We start from the raw sequence: 24,110 nt of genomic DNA, 5'->3' as shown, positions 1-24,110 counted from the left end.
TAGTCAGCATTCACTGCCATGTCATGTTTGCTGTTACAACCTAAAATACCACAAATACCAAACACCTACATAACTACGTATTTACCCTCATCAATAGTGGAATATATTTGTAATTGATAATCTTATTCTTGCCACTTTTATACATAGGGCACCTATCATTATATTCTTATATTTAATACCTATGTCCCAAGCCTCAATTCTTTATCCCTATCCTATCCATAAGCTTCTCGCTAGCACCCATGTTCATGCTACTTATGAACAACCCTTTGACGGTGTCTGAAGCTGTTTTTCATTAGGCTAATTCTTGTCAACTGCTATAGTTCGTTTGGGTAGAAGAGACTCCGGTTAAAAGTGGTTGCTCTTCGAATCTCCATATGTCAAATTACTTTGAGTCATGTATTGAAAATCTAAATGGTGAACTAAGGGAATTCTCTATGAATGTTGGATACAATAACATTGTTGAAGTGTTCCCAGGGAAGTCTAGAATAATGTAAACGAAGTCTTTTGTAACTATTAAAAATCACAGCAGTCAACGAGAATCGGCCTAGTGAAAAGCGGGTGCTCGAACATTAAAGAAACTGACGAAGTTGGACGAGTCATATAAACAAAAACTGAACACGGTCGAAGACCGTGTGCCGTATTTCCATTGTACACGAACTGAAAGAGTGCATAGTCGAAGGGAACTGAAGGAGAGCGTAGTGGAAGAAGACTAGATGTACTACATTTTGCAAAAAACTTTACATCTTATTTAATACATTACAGCAGCAGAGAAAAAGAAAACTAGAGCAGATTATTTTGGAAGGCTGAGTGAGATACAAGTTCACAACATGTCAGTTATTTTGAGAAGGTTACAGCCCATAATGGCAAAATCCCTGGGTTGTCATAATATAATATCACCAAAGGTAAGGTCCTGCTAACTCTGGTGCATTGAAAGATACGAGATTGTAAGGGCACATGGGGCAATCTGAATATGAACATTTCTTAGTTGATATGTGCATATCAATTAACACCAAACTTACTTAGTTTACTTAGTGAAGTTCCGAGGTCGATCCTCACAGCCGTAGTGGACTACCACTGCTGCCAGTCCTGTTGTCCCTCCTCGCGAGGGTCAGTTGGTCTGGTAGTGAGTTTGGAGAGAACCTACTGATGGCGGTGTAGCCTGGCACTGGAGGCTCGTCTGGCACCTTCCGCAGGAACCTGTCCAGTGCATGTTTGAAGCTGTCCACCGAGCATTTAGTTTTCTCTCTCACCTCTTTTGGGAGGGTGTTGAAGATTTTTGGACCTTCATGGCCTAGGCTGGTTGCCAGTAGGGTCTTAATCCTTTCCGGGGCTCTTGATGGGAGAATTTCTCTCACACTTATGCCCATGCCTTACACTGTGGTATGGCTTGATTGTTGAGGGTGTGGGGTCTGGAACAAGTCCCTCAAGGATTTTCCATGTGTAAATGGCCCTGTATCTTTCCTCCTTTGTCGAGAGTATAGACCTAGTGCTCCCAGGCGATCCCAATAGTTGAGATCTTGCATCCCTTTGATGTGCCTGGTGTAGTTCCTTTGGACAGCTTCAAGTGGGTAGGACAGGCATTGGACCCTTGAAATCTGAAGGGCAGATTGTTAAGGTATTTGTGAAGTTTCGTCTTGCCTGCTCACGCATCATTTTGTATATTTTTTGCATCTGTATTATGACGTCAAAATTTTTTCTTGGTAACTTTTCTTGCGAAATTGATATTAAAGGATGGTGTAAAAATGATCTTGCAACAATGCTACACATCATTTTGTCTCACGCACTCACAGAGCAATTTGTATATTTACATCTGTATTATAATTATGGAAATTCCAATAACTTAATAATGGCTTTCCCTCAAATTAACATTAAGGGATGAAAAAATAATTCTTGCAAGCTTCCTGCCACCCACATGCTGAAGCATTGTTATGGCTGTCCAAAGTGCAAGATGTATGTCTGTCCCTGCACACATTTTTAGGTTAGGTTAGAATAAGGAGAAAAATGTACATTCAAGAAAGAATAGTGGGTGATGGTTGCAATAAAAATGTTGCTTCATTGGCATGTAACGGGAAGGTTGCACGAGTTTTTTTCACCATCTCTTAATATTAATTTCTACAAGAAACATTACAAAGAAAAGTTGTTGGACTTATCATGATATAGATGCAAAAAATATACAAAATGCTTTGCGAGCAGGCGAGATGAAACTTCACAAATTCCATTGTTAATAACTTTGTTACCATGGCTAATATGTTTGCTGTGGCTTTTACAACTGTGTATTCGCATGCTACCCAAGCTAACCCACTTCCTCACCAGGCATTTGGAGGCATGATTGGTTCATTTATTTTTTATTTTGCAATTGAATACATACATATATCAAAGGCTTTTTCCACCTTACAATTGAATACACAGTAATAATGCACTGTGTAAAATTGTGAGGGTAGTATAATAAAGCACATACCACTTATTTCCATTGTGGACCGACAGGTAATTTTGATATTGTACTAAAATTTGTGGTGAAAGCTGATGCTCATTTGGATTCCTTCTCACCCATGGGCCTGGATGAGCTCCACCCTTAATTTTTAAAAGCATGTATAGAACAGTTACTCTATCCAATAAAGCTTGTTTTTCTAAAATTATATTCGATGGGTTGTCTACCAGTGATGAAGAAGAGCTCCTTGGTTGTGCCAGTTTTTAAGATGGGTTCTTGTGTAGACTCACTTATTTACAGACCAGTATCCTTAATGTAAGACCACAATGGGAATAAGTTTCAAATACTTTTTGTGTCATCCTTGCAATTTTATACATAGTATTTTTATATCTGTGTTTCCTATTGGAAAACAAGAAACTAAACTAAACAAATGTTGCTTGAAAGACTGGAGAGAATCATGGCTAAACTTGTATATGATTATGTTCAAGATAATTTGTTATCTCATGACCAGTATGGATTTCTCCCTGGAAGATCTACAGAAGATCAGTTATTATTGCTCACTTACAATGATGTTACCTTGGCATTGGATGATGGAAAGGCTGTTGACTTGATTTTATTTGATTATACCAAGGCTTTTGATGTGAATCTCAACATTCTGCTGGACAAACCGGTAACACTGGGGATTACAGGAAAAGTTTTGCTTTGGATTAAAGACTTCCTTACCATTCATGTGATGAATGTTGTGGCACATGCTAAGAGCTCAACCAAGCAGGTAACCTGTGGTGTCCCTCAAACGTCTGTTTTGGGGAACTTCACTGTCCATCTTGCAGGACCACCACATATAGGCACTTGTCATTGGTCCATAAGGGTACCCTAAAACAGTCCTAAAAGTATTGATTGCATGTTATTTAGCAATCTATACCCCAGTATGGAGCGAATACTGAAAATATGTTTTCACTGTATCACTAGCTCAGTCAGTGTTTGTTGCTAGAAAGCTCTAATAATGACTAAATATTCCAAGTTTGAACTTCAATGCTCATCATATGCCTTTCATTACCGCATTAGTCCATGTCTTTGCCATAAGTAAATCTTGGATACCACACACTATTTAAAGTTATTTATTTCAGGTTAATGCAGCACACATTGCAGCAGTACAGAAGTTTGGCACAAGTAATGTTCTACAATGTTCAGAGGAAACTCAGGAAGAAGCTATAGAAGATCCAAAGCTTTTTAAAATTATTCCTGTTGAAACAAGTATGAAGTATATGGAAAGTGATGGTAAATTGAACTATGAATTTATTGTAACTTTTTCATTTAAGATATAATTACATTGAGTGGTTAAGATATTTTCACATTTCACAATTTAATCTTGTAAGTAAATGTCTTTTTGATTTTTAAGTATGTCAGAATGGTGATGACTCGGGGTGTATATTGTGGATGTGCTAGGTGAACATGACACACCCACCAAATATAGTAAATTTACCATAAATATTGAGCATAATTGATAATGTAATCATGGATCATAGGGGGAAGTTGACAATAAATACAGATAAAAGTAGAGTGATTGGATGTATAAGGGGTGAGGATGTCATTGAGTTGGAGGTGTCTTAAAGGAGAGAGGCTAAAAGAGGTGGATAGTTTTAAGTATTTAGGGTCACATCTAGCAGGGAATGGAGAAGTGGGGTAGAGGTAAACTGTAGAGTGAGGGAAACGAGTAGATTTCATGGGGGAATGAAGACCCAAAGATGAAACATTATGAAGGGGTGATTGTACCCATGAGACTGTATAGGGCAGAGAATGTAAGAGAGGCAGAAAGGAGAAATTTAAGTATTTTCAAAACGAGTGTTTGCAAAGTATGATGAGACAAGATTGAGTGAAGAAAGACTTGCAAAAAAGTGTGTGGAAGGCATAGGTGGATGGAGTAAATTTCAGGAGAAGACCAAGAATGAGATGGATGAATGGGATGAAGGGGGCTTTGAACAAAATGAGAATGTTGAGCAGGATAGGGAGAAAGCAAAAGATCTTTGTGAATGGAAAATAGTTGTGAATGAATGATAAATTGACACAGCCCGAAAGGATTTCTCCATGTCCTCTCTATGTATAAGGAGACAAGGAGGTAGAGTTTCTAGGGAAGTGAAGTGGAGGAGATAAACCAGCTTAGGCTGTCAGGCTCTGCTGTGGAGGTTGCTGTGTCTTGTTGCATTGCTTCTGACCTCGGCAATGGGCAGGGGATAAGGATGTCTCTTCATCGAAGAGGAGCTAAGATAAAAGGAAAATAAATAGGTTTAGGATAGGTTGGGGTGGGTGAACACCTTGGCTAGCTTTCTCTATTAAAAGGGAGAGGAAGGCTTTGATATATAAATATATTTGCAAGGAGTGACCAATGACAGGTACCTGCTTGTGATGGTTCTGCAAGATGGACAGCAAAGCTGTCCATTTTGAAAATCTGACGGCCGTCTCACCACCATCAGGAGGTGCAGTCCAAGGGAATTGACACTGTTTCAAGACATAGAGACGGTTCCTCACTAATATTTGTACAACACAGACAACAGTTCAAAGTGTCTTAGAGAGATCTGTGTGGAGACCCAGAGGACCATTGGTAGACACTGTGGGGCTATAAGCTTTTCGCTATCCAGGACTTGAGGAAATCATTGATTGATTTGTAAGGAAAATTTGTATGAAATTTTGTACTACTAAATAATATACTAATTTTGGTTTTAATTCCATGCATTGCAGCATATGCAGAAACATACAAAGGACAGCCAGTGTGGGTGAACTATCGAAGAAATTTCAAAGGAAGTTTTGCCCCTCGTAAAACTCGAAAAATGTGCATTGTAAGTTGTCTGTCTGCATAAAAGGGAAATAAGTATAATTTTATATTGTATAGTTGTATAAATTGTATAAGTTTATATTGTATAGTTGTATAAATTGTATAAGTTTATATTGTATAGTTGTATAAATTGTATAAGTTTATATTGTATAGTTGTATAAATTGTATAATTTTATATTGTATAGTTGTATAAATTGTATAAGTTTATATTGTATAGTTGTATAAATTGTATAAGTTTATATTGTATAGTTGTATAAATTGTATAAGTTTATATTGTATGATTTTTAATTATATTTTGTATGATTGATAGGATTAGGAGAGGAACAGAGGGAGTAATTGGTGAGGAGCAGTGTGGGTTTAGGGTTGTTGTTGTCGTTCCCTAGACTGTCTGTCCGAGCAGTCCCGTCTCCCCAAGGAATGCCATAGCCGAAACTGGGTTTTCCCACAAATCCTTTATAGAGCGTATGTTGTATTGTTTGCGTGCATGATTGTGTATAATGCAGTCTTCCATTATGTGTTGTATGGTATGGGGTGAAGTGTTACATCCTGGGCAGCTGTTTACAATGCGGTCATCCAGCCTCTTCTGGTAGCTTAGAAGTGCTGGGTGGTGACTGCACCACAGTCTGGCCAAGTGGACTCTGTCCTTTCGTGGGAGAGAGGATTCAGAAGGGTGGATATCAGGGGGTCTGGCATGCAGCAGTGTGTTGTCTTTCAGTGTGTTAATGGAGCGGTGAGTGATATGATTATGAATATGTTTCCGGAGGCTGGTATTTGGTGGTTGTGGAAGAAGAGAAGAGAGTATCTGTGCGTGATAAAGGTCTTTGGGTGTTGTTTTAATGTTTCTTGGTGTGTGTGGGTGTTCTGCTATGTAGTGTAGCGGGTGTAATGTGTTTGTGGTGGCTGCGGCAAGTGTTTGTGTGCCTCTCATGTCGAGATGGTCCTTGACTTTGAGGATTTTTGTTTCATGGTGTAAATGGTCTGTAGGTGTTGTATTTGTGCAGCCTGTAATTGTTTTTAGGGCTTTGTTTTGTATGATTTGAAGGGTGTTGTGGTGTGTCTCACTGAGATTAGGAGCCCATGCAGGACTCGTATAATTCAACACTGAGCGTATGCATTGTTTGTATATTGTTATATTAGTTTCTTTGTTTTGTCCAAATGTTGTTCCAGTGATTGACTTAAGTGCGTTAAGTCTGGGTGTGCATTTGTTTTTTATGTTTGTGATGTGTTGTTTGAAAGACATGGATGTATCGTATGTTACACCAAGAATTTTCGGTGTGTTTGTGTGTGGTATTAGTGTTGTTGATGTAGAGATGAGGTAGGGTTTAGGGTAGGTAGGGGTTGTGTGGACCAGATTTTTGTGGTAGGTAGATATATGAAAAAGCCTTAGCAAAAGGTACAGATGGTTTTTAGGCCCTTATGAATTTGGTGGTGGAGGGAGATTGTAGATTAAGAGAAGCAAGTAGGTGCCTTGGGGGATTAAAAAATGTAATGAGAAATAGACACGGGAATGGATGCTAAGAGGAGATTGTATGAAGGGGCAATTGTTCCAACAGCAATGTATAGGGCAGACATGATACATAAGAGAGGAAGAGTCTAAATTTGTTTTAGATGAAATGTCTGAGAAGTATGGTAGGGGTTACGAGGTTAGATATGAGTAAGAAACGAGGTGAGGAGGAGAGTGGGGCTGGAAAAGGAGATGTGGGTTGTTGCAAGAGTATTGGGATGGTTTGGACGCATGGAAAAAATGAGTGAAAAGAGATTTGTAAAAGAAGTGTGGAAAGCAGAGGTGGATAGAGTTAACATGAGGGGATGACCGAGGATAAGATCGATGGATGGTGTAAAAGGGCCGTTGATCAAGAGGGGAGGTCTTTTGAGGAAGGGAGAAGATAAAAGATAGAGGTGAGTGGAGAATAGCTGTGTATGGATGCTACTGTGATGCATGGAAGGGAGTGGGTAGGGGGTAAGGGGGAGGTTAGGGAGTGGTTACATGTGAAAGATATTTTTGACACAGCCCAAAGGGATATCTCCCCTTCTCTAGTTTTCTGCACGAGGGGACACAAAGGGGGGAGGGGTCACTGATTAAATGAAGCTTGCTAACTGTGGGTGTTCTGTGTCTTGCTACATTGCTTATGACCCAGGATGATGGGCAAGATGCGGGGATGACCTTTCATCCAAGAGGAGCCAAGATGAGTGGGAGGGAGGGAGGGAGGGATGTTGAATGGGGTGGGGATGGAATGGGTGGGAAGTGGAATTATGCCTTTTGATTTTGGCTACCTCCCTTGTAAGGGAAAAATCCCTTGGTATATATTTATGAATTTGGAAAAGGCTTATGACAGGGTAGACAAGAGAAGATAAAGAAGTTTGCAAGATAACATGGCAGAGGGTGGTACAGTTGTGCAAGTTGGAATGGAATGAGAGAAGCCTTTGTTCAGTAATGGACTCTGAATTGCGGATTGATTGTTTGATTGAGTACTTATTTTTATTATTTTATTATTATAATTCTTTATTCCTTAAATATATGCCCTTCCTGAGGTAGTGATTGTATGGTATATGCAACCAATTGTTTAGGGATTGTTTTGGAGTGTCTCTACAGACCAAAGGCACATATCATTTGTCGATGGTAGTTTAAATTTTTCTACTCGTTAAGGAATGATGACACTTTTGTACTACATCTATCTCTTCTTTATGCCGTTTCCTTGAACCTGTCCTTTACTATTTCTATGGCCCTGCCTCTTCCAGATCTCCCTGTGGTGGGGGGAAAAGAATTCTGTCACCATGTTTGCTATTGAACTAATTAATGGTTTGTTAAATTCCACGCCACAAAGTCCTCTGTAGGGGGCAACATCCTATCCTCCTGAGAAGGGAGGGTATGTGACATTAAACCAAATCATGTTCTCAATAACATTGAACCCCTTTCATGCAGCCTGAAGGGATTTCTCCCTGTCTTCTCTTTTTCTGCATGAGGGGATAGAGAGGGGAGTCACCGTTTTAATGGAGCAGCCTTGCTGTAGATGTGCTGTGTCTTGTGACACTGATCTTGACCCAGGGCAATGGGTGAGATGCAGGGATGAACCATCATCCAGGAGGAGCCAAGATAAGAGGGAGGGATGGGGGTGAATGGGAGTGGAGTATGTGGGGGGGCTCGGGTTCTGAATAGCGACTGTAATAACAGCGACTGTCAATAGAGCGACTTCACAATTGCGATTCTTTTAAAACAGCGACTATCATAACAACAACCACATGATAGCGATTGTATTATAATAGCGATTGTCATAACAGCGACATCATCGCATCAACGGCATGAAACTACTCGGTAATAAAAAATTGAAACCTAAAGGGAATCTAAAACAACATTTTATTTGGACTAGCTAGTGTCACATGATTTAAAAAGAAAAGGCTAGTCAAGCCAAACAACAGAAAGTCATCAAGCCTTGCAATAAAAATCAGTCATCAAGTGATCAAGCCACGTTTATTTCTAAATTGTGAGCGAGGCCTCGAAGGAATTGCAGAAGATCTTACTGATCTCGATTTTGCTCTACAGCAGTGATTCGTGTGTTCATTGTCACATATCTTTTCATTTGCTGAGTCAGGTCTCTGCTTTGTAGGAGCTGGGTTTGGTTTGTCCGTTGAAGGGCTTCCTCCTGTCTTAAGGCTTCGATGAATCGAAAGATGGTAGGATGATGGGTTTCTGTTGATCCCTGAAAAGCATTATGCCAACTCTCCAACTGGTTGTTGATTCGTGGCAGTCCTGCATCTTGTCTGGCTTTCACACTCCACATGTGTACAGGAAACAATGGCTGTCGTCTGTCTCCCCGTCTGTTTCTCTGACCTACGTAGTTGTCTTCAAAGTAATTCACGAGAGGCATTACTTCTGCTGGGTAGTCTGCCACCAATTCATCAAAGGCATCGCTCACTTCATCCACAGGTAGAAAGGCAAGAGAGCAAGGAGCATTTTCAGTGCCATCCGAACATTTTCGTCTTTCAAATATAACCGTTGCAGTCCGTTCTCCTGAATCTTTCTCCAGAGCGATTGTCCCAGGTGAAAGTAACAGCCGTAAATGTGCGTTTGAGGAAATGCTTCAATGAGTGCAGCTTTGGAAGCTAGTTCAAAGTCGATCTGTACACTTCTTGGAGTGAGTCCAGGTTTCAGTGATTTGATTTCAGTCCACATTTGAGAGTACGTGACTTGTTGCTTATTTAGGAGTAGAACAAAAATGCAGGGAAGCACATTGTTTCGTATCAAAGCATGCACAGTGTACACTTGATAATAAAGGGATGGTGACACTTTGAATGTACCATCACACATCCAGTGTTCAGAGTCATGTAAGGTCTGAAGAAACTGATCTGTGCTGACCTTCCATTATTTTAATTAACAACCCAAACATTACTATGACCGACGACCGAGCGACTGACCAGTAAATTCACTTCAGTGAACTTATCTCACAAAGTGAACACAAACATATAAACACGAACAAATAAACATGAGTGATAGAAACATAAGTCTGCCACCTTTTGAGCATATTTCATTCTCATCCTATCTCACAAAGTAAACAACTGAACAGGTAAATACAAACACGAAAACACAAGCAATTGAAACACAAGTCTGCGACCATTCTGACCGGTTGATAGTAAAGTCGCTATTGTTACAGTCGCTGTTATAATGCAGTCGCCATTATGACAGTCATTGTTTTGAAAGTCGCTCACCTGATTACGTCGCCCTTGTGAAGCCGCTATTATGACTGTCGCTGTTTTGACAGTCACTATCCGGCCTGGATCCCATGTGGAGGATGGAATGGGTGGGAGTGGATTTTTTGCCTTTAGTTTTTTGGCTACCTCCCTTGTTAGGGGGAAAAGGCCTTTGGTATATGTATGTATGCATACGATGACGCCTACATAGCCATCGTGAGAAGCAAGTGGGTATATGGGGATACTGGTGTTGGCTTCTTACATACATATACCAAAGGCTTTTTCCCCCTTACAAGGGAGGTAGCCAAAAAAACAAAGGCATAAAAACCATTCCCACCCATTCCATTCCTAATACACTCCACTCCCCTCCACCCTCTACCCTCCCTTTTATCTTGGCACCTCCTGGATGACAGGTCATCTCTGTATCTTGTCCACTGCCCTGGGTCAGAAGCAGTGTCGCAAGACACAGCACATCCACAGCAAGGCCGCTTCATTAAATCAGCGACACCCCCCCTTCTCTGTCCCCCCATGCAGAAAAGGAGAAGACGGGGAGAAATCCCTTCGGGCTGTGTCAAATTTTTCTCACACATACTACCTCACCCCCCATCCCCCACCCATTCCACCTCATACATCACATCATCATCCATATACAAACATTCTCCATTCACCCCTATCTCCTGTCCTCTCCCATTCTTCCTCAACAGACATTTCCCTCTTCCCCAAAGCCCCTTTTACCCCATCCATCCATCTCATCCTAGGTCGCCTCCTCATGTTCACTCCCTCCACATCTGCCTTCCATACCTCTTTTACTAGTCTTTCTTCACTCATTCTTTCCATGTGTCCAAACCATCCCAATACTCTTTCATCCACCCTATCTCCCAACTCCCTTACCACCCTTGTTCTCCTCTTCACCTCATTTCTCACTCTATCCAGCCTAGTAACCCCTATCATACTTCTCAGACACCTCATCTCAAACACATTCAAGCTCCTTCTCTCTTCCTCTCTTATGTTCAATGTTTCTGCCCCATACAGTGCTGTTGGCACAATCACTCCTTCATATAACCTCTTAGCATCCATTCCCAAATGTCTATTTCTCATTACACGTTTTAATCCACCAAGGCATTTACTCACTTCTCACAATCTACATTCTACGTCTACCTCCACTCCTCCCTTTCCTGTCACATTTGCACCCAATTATCTAAAACTATCCACTTCCTCCAGACTCTCTCCCTTAATACTCACTTCCAGTCTGCTGCCACTTTCACCTCTTGTACATCTCATCACCTTACTTTACCCACATTTATCTTCAACTTCCTTCTTTCACACACACTCCCAAACTCTGCCACTAACCTCCTCAATCCCTCCTTTGCCTAAAGTAGAGAACAAGGCAATGAATGGCTTGATTGATTGATTAATTTTTTCACAGAGACAAGGAAAATTGGCCACAGGAAACCCATGCCCCATCTGCCGTGATGAATATCTTGTCCTGGACTACAGGAATATTAAGCTTCTACAACAGTTCATTTCACCATATAATGGAGAAGTCTTGTCATACAGGTAATTGTGTATAATTTTGTACAGTTTTCCCACTAATAGTGTGGTAGATAGGGTATGGGATTGTCACAATATTGGGGTTTGTATATGCTAATTTATGTTCCAGTGGCATTTTTCCCCTGGTAAAAGGGATGGCTTAGACTGTACACTGACTCCTTATGGGAAGAAAATGTGGAGAAATCGTCTTGCTCTGCCCCATTTTGTTGCTTTTTACAATCAATCTGTCAAACTGTTGATCCATACTTTTGCAGGATACCCTTATCTCCCAAGTAATCAGCTATGGCTATCGGATGGGTTCATGTCCCTTGAGGAAGAAATATTGTCTTGTCTGGGTATAGCCAGGTGTGGGGCAGTGTAAGATGAGGTATTTGGTGTCTTCCATGTGATGGTTGCATCAGGGGCAGTTTGTTTCTGTGGGTAGGCTCATTCTGTGTTGTTATTGTCTTGGTGATGAATGTGGGTAAAAGTAAGGTGATGAGATGTACAAGGGGTGAAAGTGGCAGTAGACTGGAAGTGAGCATTAAGGGAGAGCAACTGGAGGAAGTGGATAGTTTTAGATACTTGGGTGCAAATGTGGCAGGAAAAGGTGGAGTGAAGGTGGAGGTAGAATGTAGATTGAGAGAAGCGAGTAAATGCCTTGGTGGATTAACCTCTTCAGTACGGGCCAAAATCTCGCGGGCAGCATTAGCTGCCAGACGTACGATGTGTCGTAATAATACTCGCATCATAAAATATAGTCACCGCTTATATCGATCGTTTTCTCTTTCACCCATGAATTTTGATAACCATAGAAAATGTGATGAAGACAGTTTAGAGAGTATGTCATTACGCAGGGGCAACTACAATAAATATAATCAAGACGCCGATATGGCAGCCTCGCGTATCCACTTGCTCCTCATGCCGCCTACGTATGCGGCACCGTATGGAAGGGGCTAAAAAGTGTAATGAGGAATAGACATTTGGGAATGGATGCTAAGAGGAGACTGTATGAAGGAGTGATTGTGCCAACAGCTCTGTATGGGGCAGAAACATGGAACATAAGAGAGGAAGAGAGAAGGAGTTTGAATGTGTTTGAGATGAGGTGTGTGAGAAGTATGATGGGGGTTACTAGGCTAGATAGAGTGAGAAATGAGGAGGTGAGGAGAAGAACGGGGGTGGAAAGGGAGTTGGGAGATAGGGTTGATGAAAGAGTATTAGGATGGTTTGGACACATGGAAAGAATGAGTGAAGAAAGACTAGTAAAAGAGGTATGGAAGGCAGGTGTGGAGGGAGTGAACATGAAGGGATGTCCTAGGATGAGGTGGATAGATGGGGTGAAGGGGGCTTTGGTGAAGAGGGGAATGACTGTTGAGGAAGGACGGGAGAGGACAGAAGACGGGTGAATGGAGAATGGTTGTATATGGATGATGTGATGCATGAGGTGGAATGGGCGAGGGGGGTGAGGTAGTATGTGTGAGCAAAATTTGACGCAGCCTGAAGGGATTTCTCCCCATCTTTACGCATGGGGGGACGGAGAGGGAGGTCGCCGATTTAATGAAGCGGCCTTGCTGTGGATGTGCTGTGTCTTGTGACACTTGTGACACCCAGGGCAGTGGACAAGGTGCAGGGATGACCCGTCATCCAGGAGGTGCTAAAATAAGAGGGAGGGTGGAGGGGTGTGGAGTGTATTCAGGGATGGAATGGGTGGGAATGATTTTATGCCTTTTTCTTTTTGGCTACCTCCCTTGTAAGGGGGAAAAAGCCTTGGTATATGTGTGGGTCTCACTTCTCCTTGTAGGGATTTTTCTGTGGTGCTAATGCCTGAAAGGGTGTGATGAAACAGGATGTTTGGTGGTTGGTTTTGATGAGCTTGTTTTGCGATGCGAATGTGAATTTGTTTTTTTATGGATGCTTTGTATGGTGCAGATGACAGGTTGTTGTAGATGGTTGAGTAGTATGCTGCTGGTGTAGTTTGTTGTGTTAATTTGGTTTTTCTTGTGTGATGTAATGAGATAGGTGAGTTGGGTTGAGTGGTCTTGCATAGAACTATAATACCAATCATTTGAATGTGATGTTAGTGGAGAGGGTTTTGGTTTCTGTATCATCCAGGAGGTGCCAAGATAAGAGGGAGGGAATAGTATGGAGGGGAGTGGAGTGTGATGGGAATGGAATGGGTGGGAGTGGTTTCTATGCCTTTGTTTTTTGGCTACCTCTCTTATAAGGGGGAAAAAAGCCTTTGGTATATGTATGTATCCAGATATCCTATCAGGATGGATTTGGTACAAACATATGTATACCAAAAACTCTCTTCCCCCTAGTAAGTTTTTGGCTACCTCCCTTGTAAGGGGGAAATAGCCATTGGTATATGTAAGTTTGGTGGCCAGCCAGGACATATACCCACCCTTCACCCATCCAACAATCATTAGTCGTCGCTTATCATAGCTCCTTGTGGATGAAGGGTCATCCTTGTCCTCCTTCTGGGGCAAGAGCATTGCAACAAGGCACAACACCATTACAGCAGGGCCTGAAAGCTGAGGCTGGTTTATCCCCACAGTTTCATCACAAGGTGATGCCTCCTGCCTTATCCACCTCCCATATGTGGAAAATAGAGAAGATGGGGAGAAATCCCTCCTGGCTGGATCAAAATATAATCCATACACAAGCATTTTCCACTCACACCTGTCCTATGCCCTCTCCCCTTCTCCACTCAACAGATTCCTCTCTTGCTCAAAGCTCCTTTCACTCCATACATATATCTTCTGTATGGTGACTTCATGCTTCCTTATTTTGAGTGGGCGAGGGTTGTGGGTCGCCATATGATGCACTTGTGGCTGTTTCTGCTGATTGTAATGAGAGACTGAAGCAATGGGTGGCTGAATTTGGACGGGTGTCAAAAGAAGAAAATTACGAGTGAATGTGGGTGGGTGTGGGTAATTGTAAGGGAGATAGCCAGCCAAGGGATGCACCCATCTCACACCCATGTGTCACCCATTTGTTTCCCTTTCATCTTAGCTTCTTGTGGATGAAATGTCATCCTTGTCTCCCACCCAGTACCTAATAAGACAGTTGATTTAAATATATCCACTGCACACTTGTATATCTAAATTAACCACAGAACATCAAACTGTAACACAGTTTAAGGATTTATGATTCACCTCGATAAATATGTGAGCAGTGTGTTGCAGTGCCTCCTAATTAGTTTTGTTCTTAATTTATTTAAATATATATTTGTTCACTTATTTCTTTGTTCACTTTCATATTCAGTGTTTGTTCATCTATCAGTTATATTTTATATCAGGCCTAATATAGATCAAAAGAGCATCTGCTAGCATGCATTTCCAAATAGTCCACTGTGTTACCCATTTTTCTTTGCCTTGCGCATTCTTTTATTTGCAGGAAAACAAATTTGTGTCAGAGGAAACATCGGGAACTAGTTGTCGCTGTGGACAGAGCCAGAGATTGTGGCTACCTGGAGTATGATGTTCCCCTTCGATTGTATGACTATTTAGAGTATATACCAGCACAGCAGGAGAGTTGAAACTGTCTTTATGTCTGTGGTGATTTTAGAACTGTATAAAATGTATATTTGCAATGGATTATGAAATTGAAAAGCTATTAAGTCTTTTTGTTTCCTACTGTTTATGTTTTGGAAAATGCACAGAAAATATTTGACATTTGTTTACATTTTTTTTTTTTAACTCCTTGAGCATGAGATGGTCTTAGCTGAATAACTGTGATGTTAGTCAGAACAGCACATGCCAGTTCTATCTATATACCAGGGCAGTGGGCAAGATGCAGGGATGACCTGTCATACAGGAGGAGCCAAGATAAGAGGTAGGGAGGGAGGGGGGTAAATGGGAGTAGAGAATGTGGGGATGGAATGGGTGGGAGTGGATTTTATGCCCTCATTTTTTGGCTACCACCCTTGTAAAGGGGAAAAAGCCTTTGGTATATCTATATACCAAAGGCTTTTTCTCTCTAATAAGGGAGGCAGCCAGCCAAGGCAAGCACCCATCCCATTCTATCTGTTACCCACTCGTTTCCCATTCCTCTTGGCTCCTCTTGGATGAAAGGTCATCCTTGCCTCCAGGCCACTGCCCAGGTCATAAGCAATGTAGCAAGACATGGTACATCCACAGCAGGACCTGGCTTTTACTTGGATGAAGAAATGGTAAAGAAAATACTAGTCACACTGGTAAGGCCAAAATTGGAGTATGCAGTGACACTGGTCACCCAGTACCAAAAAGAATGTAAGAAAAATTGAGAAAATCCAGAGAGCAACTACGAAGATGGCCACAACACTATCAAAACTATCATATAAAGAGAGATTGTCAAAACTAGAATTGCTGACTGGAACAAAGGGAAAAAGAGGTGACTTGTTGACTATTTACAGAATCATGAAATGTATGGAAGTCCTTGATAGAGAAGACTTAATAAATTGGGATGAGAGAAATACAAGGGGACATGGAAGGAAGCTCAAAAAGGACAATTATTGAAGAGATCTGAAAAAGATCAGCTTTCACCACAAAGTGGTGGATGTATGGAATAAACTAGATGGAACAATAGTGTGTGTAAAAACCATACACGAATTTAAGAGCAAATTAGATGTGGTGATATACAGAGACAGGACACCACGAGCGCAGCTTCCTTTCCCGTAAGATACAACTAGGTAAATACACACTGACACACACACACTGAAGAAAAACTGAACTGAACTGAAGAAAAACGGTTTTCCACATAGAGTAGTGGACACTTGGAACAAACTGGACAATGAAATTGTATGTGCAAAAACCATTCATGAGTTTAAAAGCAAACTAGACACTGTGAAATACAAAGGTGGGACACCATGAGCATAGCTCCCCTTTCCACAAAATACAACTAGGTAAATACACACACACACACACACACACAAGTCCAACACATTATCAAAGACTATGGTGAATCGCACACAAAATCCACACATATTAAAAATATCATGCCATAATTTAGAGTATGTAGAACTGGAAAAACAAGGAGAGCATACTTTGAATGCTTGTTGTCAAGTCTCTGATCACACAATGCACTCCATTTGCTCAGCACTTCAGTCAAAGGAGCAGTTATCTTAGCAAAATTCCTACAAAATCAACTGTAGAAGCCCACCTTCCCAAGAAACCTCACACTCCTCTGTGACAACAGTACAGGGAAGCCCCTTATGTTGTAAATTTTTTCTTCATTGGGGCTGCTTTCTCCGTAGCCGATTCTATGATTTTGGTAAACCAACCATGCCCTTGTGAAGTCATAGTTCGGGTTGATAATGAAACACTTCTGTCACCTCCAGGACTGCCAAACTTCTACTGATCATTCATCCCAGATTTCTGTGTGGGTGACAATATCTACATACATACATATACCAAGGCTTTTTTCCCCCTTACCAGGGGGGTAGCCAAAAAGGACAAGGCACAAAAACATTCCCACCCATTTCATCCCCGAAAACACTCCACACCCCTCCACCCTCCCTCCCCTCTTAGCACCTCCTAGATGACGGGTCATCCCTGCACCCTGTCCACTGCCCTGGGTCAGAAGCAGTGTCGCAGGACACAGCACATCCACAGCAAGGCCGCTTCATTAAATCGGCGACCCCCCCTCTCCGTCCCCCCATATAAAGGAGAGGACGGGGAAAAATCCCTTCGGGCTGCGTCAAAATTTTTGCTCACACACACTACCTCACCCCCATTCCCCCGTCCAATCCACCTCATGCATCACATTTTCCATATACAACCATTCTCCATTCACCCCTGTCTTCTGTCCTCTCCCGTCCTTCCTCAACCGACATTCCCCTCTTCCCCAAAGCCCCCTTCACCCCATCCATCCATCTCATCCTAGGACGTCCCCTCATGTTCACTCCCTCCACATCTGCCTTCCATACCTCCTTTACTAGTCTTTCTTCACTCATTCTTTCCATGTGTCCAAACCATCCTAATACTCTTTCATCCACCCTATCTCCCAGCTCCCTTTCCACCCCTGTTCTCCTCCTCATTTCTCACTCTATCTAGCCTAGTAACCCCCATCATACTTCTCAGACACTTCATCTCAAACACATTCAAGTTCCTTCTCTCTTCCTCTCTCATGTTCCACGTTTCTGCTCCATACAGTGCTGTTGGCACAATCACTCCTTCATACAGTCTCCTCTTGGCATCCATTCCCAGATTCCTATTCCTCATTACACTTTTTAAACCACCAAGGCATTTACTCGCTTCTCTCAATCTACATTCTACCTCCACCTTCACTCCACCCTTTCCTGCCACATTTGCACCCAAATATCTAAAACTATCCACTTCCTCCAGTTGCTCTCCCTTAATGCTCACTTCCAGATTACTGCCACTTTCACCCCTTGTACATCTCATCACCTTACTTTTACCCACATTTATCTTCAGTTTTCTTCTATCACACACTCTCCCAAACTCTGTCACCAGCTTCCTCAATCCCTACATACACCTTCTTACCCGTACATTCAAATAATCCCTGGGGGGGGGTAACAAACACTGGGACTCATCTTGATTTTACTCACAATCGCAAGTAATAAAGGAAAGAAAAAGTACACATAGTTTCCTTTATTACCTTTACTCTATTCGCTACAAAGGTATCATAAAAATACAGAATATGATTACCAAGGATGATTTTCATAATGAATGAATGATGCATACAGACATATATTGGGTTTTAAAACCCTTACAAGGGAGGTAGCCAAAGTCAAAGGCATTAATCCACTTCCATCCATTTCATCCCCACATACTCCACTCCCATTCACCACTCCTCCCTCCCTCCCTCTTTTCTTTGCTCCTCCTGGATGATGGGTTATCCCTGCATCTTTCCCACTGTGCTGGGTCAGAAGCAATGCAGTAATGATAATGAATGATAATGAAAATAATTGTCAAGTTTCACTGACTGGAAACCCATAGCCCGAAAGTGGTTGGTAACAGTCCCTAGGTCCCCCCATAAATATTCCTTGGAAGAAATGTTTGTGGTGTACTGGTGGAATTTCTGTATCACTGGCTTGTATTAACTGGAGATCAGCTCCCCTTATGTGAAAAGGTGGAGGAAACACAATTGAGAACTTGGATCTAATCCAGAGATTAATGGTGGTATTCTTAAAAAAAATCTTTCCTTACATAAATTTGATATAAATCCTTGGAAGGGGAAGATTTATATAAATTAATTTTCTTTAACAATACTACTGTAAGATTCTTATGGTGGTATTCTTAAATTCTTTCCTTATATAAACCTTTCCTTTCCAAGGATTTATGTAAGATTATAAGGAAAGATTTTTTTTTAAGAATACCACTGTGAGTGTCATGCCCTTGGGGCTACACCTTGAGATAGAGAGGAATGTGTTGATAGGTTCTGACCACTACTTTCACATATTTGCCATTGTTTCCCTTTCACAATGATGACCTGAGATACATTTTAAACTTATCAGGTGACTTATGTTAAAAATGATTTGTTTTGTACATAAATAATATTAGAATTTGTTTGGTGAGACTTGATTGTTTGTAAAGGCTGAATTATAGTATGATTGCTGGTTGTTAACATTAATCACATAGGCATTGTATGCAAGGGAACTGGTCGAGTCCCGATGAGAGCTGAATGGCTGTTGCCATGGCAGAGAACTCTGAACCACATTGCCCTTTGCTTTGGACTTGAGTGTCTTTTTGGACTTTTCTTCTTTGATTCTGTTCCAGGACTGCTCAGTTCCAGAAGAATACATGACAAAGACTGAGGCATCAACAAAGAAGATGACAGCTGCAATGTAGAAGACCTTTCGCCATTGTTCAAATGTTTGCTGAAATGAAATGTGGAATAAGAAATTGTGATCCTAAAGATTGATAACATGAGGCAAATGGCAAGACTGCATTCATTCTTTGGAGTTTTATGTGGCAGTGCAGTTATATATATATATATATATATATATATATATATATATATATATATATATATATATATACATAAATATATGTTTTAAATTACCCACTGTCGGAGAAACAAAGCAAAAGAAACAGACGAACTGTATATTTCGACCACTACTGTGGTCCTCTTCAGCAGATAGGATTTGCTGAAGAGGACCACAGTAGTGGTTGAAATATACAGTTCATCTGTTTCTTGTGCTTTGTTTCTCCGACAGTGGGTTATTTAAAACATTTTACTAAATGTGCTACTACATTTTTGTCTTGTGATATATATATATATATATACATATATATATATATATATATATATATATATATATATTCAGTTATGGGAAAGTGTCCAGAACAAGTCTAACCCTTTCTCTACTGAAGGAGTACCACGTGGTTGAATAAAACTAATATGAAAATAAAAGAATAATACATATAATACCTGGTTATTAGTTAGTAGCCCCACTGTCATGGGTGCCACCCAGCCTGGAATGGTAGCAGCAGAGTTGGTGAACCCAAAGAGTGTGCCAGCAAAGTTGGGAGCAATGTCAATGTGGTTGACAGAATGGCCAGAGTACTGGGCACCTTGAAGAGTGACAGCAAAGAAGAGGAGGGCTATGGTGGCACCACGATCACATTCAACCAAGGCTAGACAACAAAGGCACACAGCTGGACCCATATGGGCTGTAGAAATGGTAAATATAGTGGGACATTAATAATAATAATAATTAATAATAATAATAATAATAATAATAATAACAATAATGATGATGATGTTAATAATAATAACAATAATAATAATAATAATAATAATAATAATAATTATCATTTTATTTGGCATTGAATCAATATACATGAAGTGCAGATAATGAAAAGAACATATAGTTCAAAATAACAATTACAAATGCTGAGGATAACACAGAACAATACAATATCTAAACACATTTTATATCTAAGAATTTGCCTATTTAAAAAAAATCAAGCAACCAAATTTTAGATTTAGAGAAGCAAGTAAGTACCTTGAGGGATTAAAGTGTCATGAGAAATAGTCATCTGGGAATGGATGCAAAGAGGAGATTGTATGAAAGGGTGATTGTGCTGACAGCTTTGTGTAGGTCAGAAACATCGAATATAAGAGAAAGGCAGAGAGGAAAAGTTTGAATGTGTCTACGACTTCCATGCCTTTCATGATTCTGTGTGTATGTGTATTTACCTAGTATTTTACAGGAAGGGGAGCTACGCTCGTGGTGCCCGCCTTTGTATCTCGCAGTGTCCAGTTTGCTCTTAAATTCATGAATGGTTTTTGCACACACTATTTTTTCATCTAGTTTGTTCCAAGTGTCCACCACTCTATATGTGGAAAAATGTTCTTCTTCAGATATCTTCTATAACTATGTTTTTTGAGTTTCTTTCCATGTCCTCTTGCATTTCTCTTGTCCCAATTTAATGTATGTGTATTTATCTAGTTGTATTAAACGGGAAGGGGAGCTATGCTCGTGAGCCCCGTTTTTGTATCTCGCAAGATCAAGTTTGTTCTTAAATTCTTGTATTGTGTTTGCACACACTATTTCTTCATCCAATTTGTTCCATATACCTATCACTCTGTGTGGGAAGCTGTTCTTTTTCAGGTCTCTTCTGTAGTTATCCTTTTTGAGTTTCATTGCATGTCCTCTTGTTTTTCCTCTATCCCACTTTGATAAGTGCGTGTATGTGTTACGGGGAGGGACGTGGGCACTGGGTACATATATATCACCCCAACCCATGTTCCACCCTGAGTGAGAGAGTTACACCTCTCCAGGTATGATAGTCATGACCGAAACCACCATTTCCCTCCAGGGTGCTCATACTGCGGGGCCAAATACAAATATTCCTCGATTTACGATGGGGTTAAGATTCGATAAATCCATCGTGGGTCGAAAATCAGAGGTGGCGCGAATACAACACGCAATGCAGTAATCATCGTAAGTGAGCCTAATCTCTCTTAAAAGGATACATATTTGGCAAAACAATTAAAACGCAATATTATCTGCAAAAAAAAAAAAAAAAAAAAAAATCGTAACTTTGAAAAATCAAGTCCAATGATCGAAGTAGAGGAATGGCCGTAATAGTTACCGTACAGGTAACCATTGGAATCGAACTGGGCTCACGCGATGGTCAGGTGCGGTTAAAAGTCTTCATTTCTATCTTATTTACTCTATTTTCTTCTTTATTGTTAAGTATTTATATTGCGTTGCACCCAATGTCGTGAACAGTCAATTGAAGAATTACTGATATAATCGGATTTTAGTCAGCACGGTCAATTCAAGTAAGTTATCGCCGTATCTATGCAAATAATGTAAATGTCACACTATGGAAGTGATGACAAATGTTACATCCACTTGAACAACAGACAGTGGCGTTCCACTGAACATGGCGACAGTGCACTTCTAATTTTAAACTAACAAAAACGTTAATGGCCGTTTGCCGAGCGGGCTATACCGTCGCTGGTTCCGAGCAAGGTCTAAATATACAGGTCAGACCGTTAGAATTCTTCTGCGCAGCTTCTGACGTCATTTGGCTGAGTCCATTTTCTCTTTGTGATACACTGAAGAAAACTGTGAAACGCCAAGGAAGACAGGAACTATAATATTTTATATATTATATATATATATTATATATATATATATATTATATATCATATATATTATATATTCATATATATAGACAGGAACTATAATATTTTATATATATTTATATATATATTTTATATAATATTTGTCAGAATATAACTAATTGCGTGGAGCGGTGCGAGCGAAGGCAACGTTATTTTCCAACGACGGACTAGCTTCAACTGACAGCTATAGGACCCGCTAACCCCACTTTGAACAGCCAGGTGACGTTCACGGGCCCGCTGCGCCAACTCCCTCGAAATTCGGTCGGAAGTGGTTAGACCTTATATTCTTAGATCTTGGTTCCGAGTCTTCTGACGTGGGTCGAAATGATGGCGACTCGACCCCTATCAGGGGTGAGTGCAAGTCTTCTGTCAGGAGCACTGTCCTATCCTACTGATAGAAGGGAGCTCGTGACCTTTAAACTGAATCATCAATCAGAAAAGCTGGGGACATTTTTCTTTACTATCGCATCTCGTAGAGGCCATGGAATTTATGAAGCCTCAAAGTAAATTAAAGCATATGGACAGCGTGTGGACAATCCTGAATAACTGGTACCTGGACCTCACTTGGGCCAAGAAGGTTTCGATATCGACGATTTGATATGATTCTACAAAAATATACTTTATAATATAAAATGCGTACTGTATGAAAGGAGATTTTATACATGAAAAAACATTGGCTGAGTGAAATTTTCAGTTTTGCAACTACTGTAGATCAACATAAACATTCTGGCTTTCGTACCTATTACTATGGCAACTTTACGTAAGGTTCCTGTCGTTATGACTCCTTTCTGGCGTAATTTATCTCCAACTGTTCCGACGACTACGCTGAATATCCACATTCCCAGGTATGGGAAACCCGACAAGATTGCATTCTGCGGAGACGAGTAAAAGAAAACAGGAAATATAATTAATGAAAGAAAACGTTAGCTAATCGATTTGGACGATAGACTACATTGGCAATTGAATAATCTAAACAGAGGCCAAAAGGGAGCTCACTGTAGATACCCTTCCAACCAATGAAAATCATGTTAGAATAGCCGGAAATCTAAAAGGCTCATTTGGTTATGCAATTTTAATACATAAACAAATAATTCATGTATACACTTCACACTATCTGTTTAAAGATGATTAGTAGAAAATATTTATATATCCAATATTAGTTAGTGAAAATTATATTTGCATAAATAAAAAAAAATAAACGATGACAGTCCTCAAGATGGGGTGTCAACATATTGAAGTGATTCGAATGATAACAGACAGCTGTGAAGTTTGATTATATTTACAGATTTAATGTCCATTTGAAGCATGTTCTTCATGTACAAGGGAAGATCCGTCAGTAGCGTGTAGAATCCCCAATTATTCCCAACACCTGCGACCAGAATGGCCCACACGGGGGGAGAGCTCAGCACCTTCTTGACAGGAACGGGAGGAGGCTGCAACACAATATACATTTGACTGTTTGGGGTTTGGAGATAATTCCTCCCACGGGCTCTCCCATAGATAATATTTGGGGGGGGAAATTGTACTGATGTCTATGTTGTAACAGCATGTGACTATTTCTTATGAAGGATTTCAATTCCGGAGCATGCCGACAGGAGACCTTTTGGTCCATATCTAGGTCGGATGCGAAAAAATCATAATAATGATAAATTAATAAATAAATAGATAAAATGAATGAATAAATGAATAGATAAAAACTATAATAATGTAAATGATAAATAAAGTACACAAATAAATGCATAGGTATAGTTAAGTAATAAACAAACAGGTAAATAGTAGATAATTAACTGACATTCTTTATCACTGACTTAAATTATTGGGAGGAAGAGAGCAGTTGCAAGTTGTCAACTTCCCATACGTGATTTTTTTTTTTTTTTTTTTTTTTTTTTTTTTTAAAGAAATGCAGCAGAAGTTGATGAAGAGAGATCATGCATGGTCTAGTTGGGTGATGGAGTGTCGGCCCCTCAGGACTGCACCCCTTGATGGAGGTGAAGGGGTTGACGGAATTAGAAAATGGGCAGATCCACTGAAAGAAAACGGCCTTTGGGC

At 40.5% G+C, this 24,110-nt stretch overlaps 2 protein-coding genes across 2 annotated transcripts in view; one reads left to right on the top strand and one right to left on the bottom strand.

The window, feature by feature from the left end:
• Positions 1-319: 319 nt before the first annotated feature.
• mRpS18B (mitochondrial ribosomal protein S18B) lies at positions 320-15,092 on the top strand. The gene is made up of 5 exons (XM_076212621.1): positions 320-902; positions 3,556-3,706; positions 5,165-5,262; positions 11,371-11,501; positions 14,874-15,092. The coding sequence occupies exons 1-5, from the start codon at positions 828-830 to the stop codon at positions 15,013-15,015; spliced, it is 597 nt and encodes a 198-aa protein (XP_076068736.1). The 5' UTR covers positions 320-827; the 3' UTR covers positions 15,016-15,092.
• Positions 15,093-18,068: 2,976 nt separating this feature from the next.
• Positions 18,069-24,110, bottom strand: part of LOC143041340 (putative inorganic phosphate cotransporter) — a 24,895-nt gene continuing 18,853 nt past the window's right edge. The window contains exons 6-9 of the mRNA XM_076213162.1: positions 23,345-23,494; positions 22,801-22,933; positions 19,851-20,092; positions 18,069-19,296 (exon numbers count right to left, since the gene is read on the bottom strand). Of these exons, the coding sequence (XP_076069277.1) occupies positions 18,976-19,296; positions 19,851-20,092; positions 22,801-22,933; positions 23,345-23,494 (846 nt within the window). The 3' untranslated portion in view covers positions 18,069-18,975. The remainder of the gene's footprint in view (positions 19,297-19,850; positions 20,093-22,800; positions 22,934-23,344; positions 23,495-24,110) is intronic.

This window comes from Oratosquilla oratoria, chromosome 30 (assembly GCF_046742065.1).
Source record: "Oratosquilla oratoria isolate Oo_2021 chromosome 30, ASM4674206v1, whole genome shotgun sequence".
Taxonomy (NCBI): domain Eukaryota; kingdom Metazoa; phylum Arthropoda; class Malacostraca; order Stomatopoda; family Squillidae; genus Oratosquilla; species Oratosquilla oratoria.
This window is presented reverse-complemented; position numbering and strand designations above follow the sequence as displayed.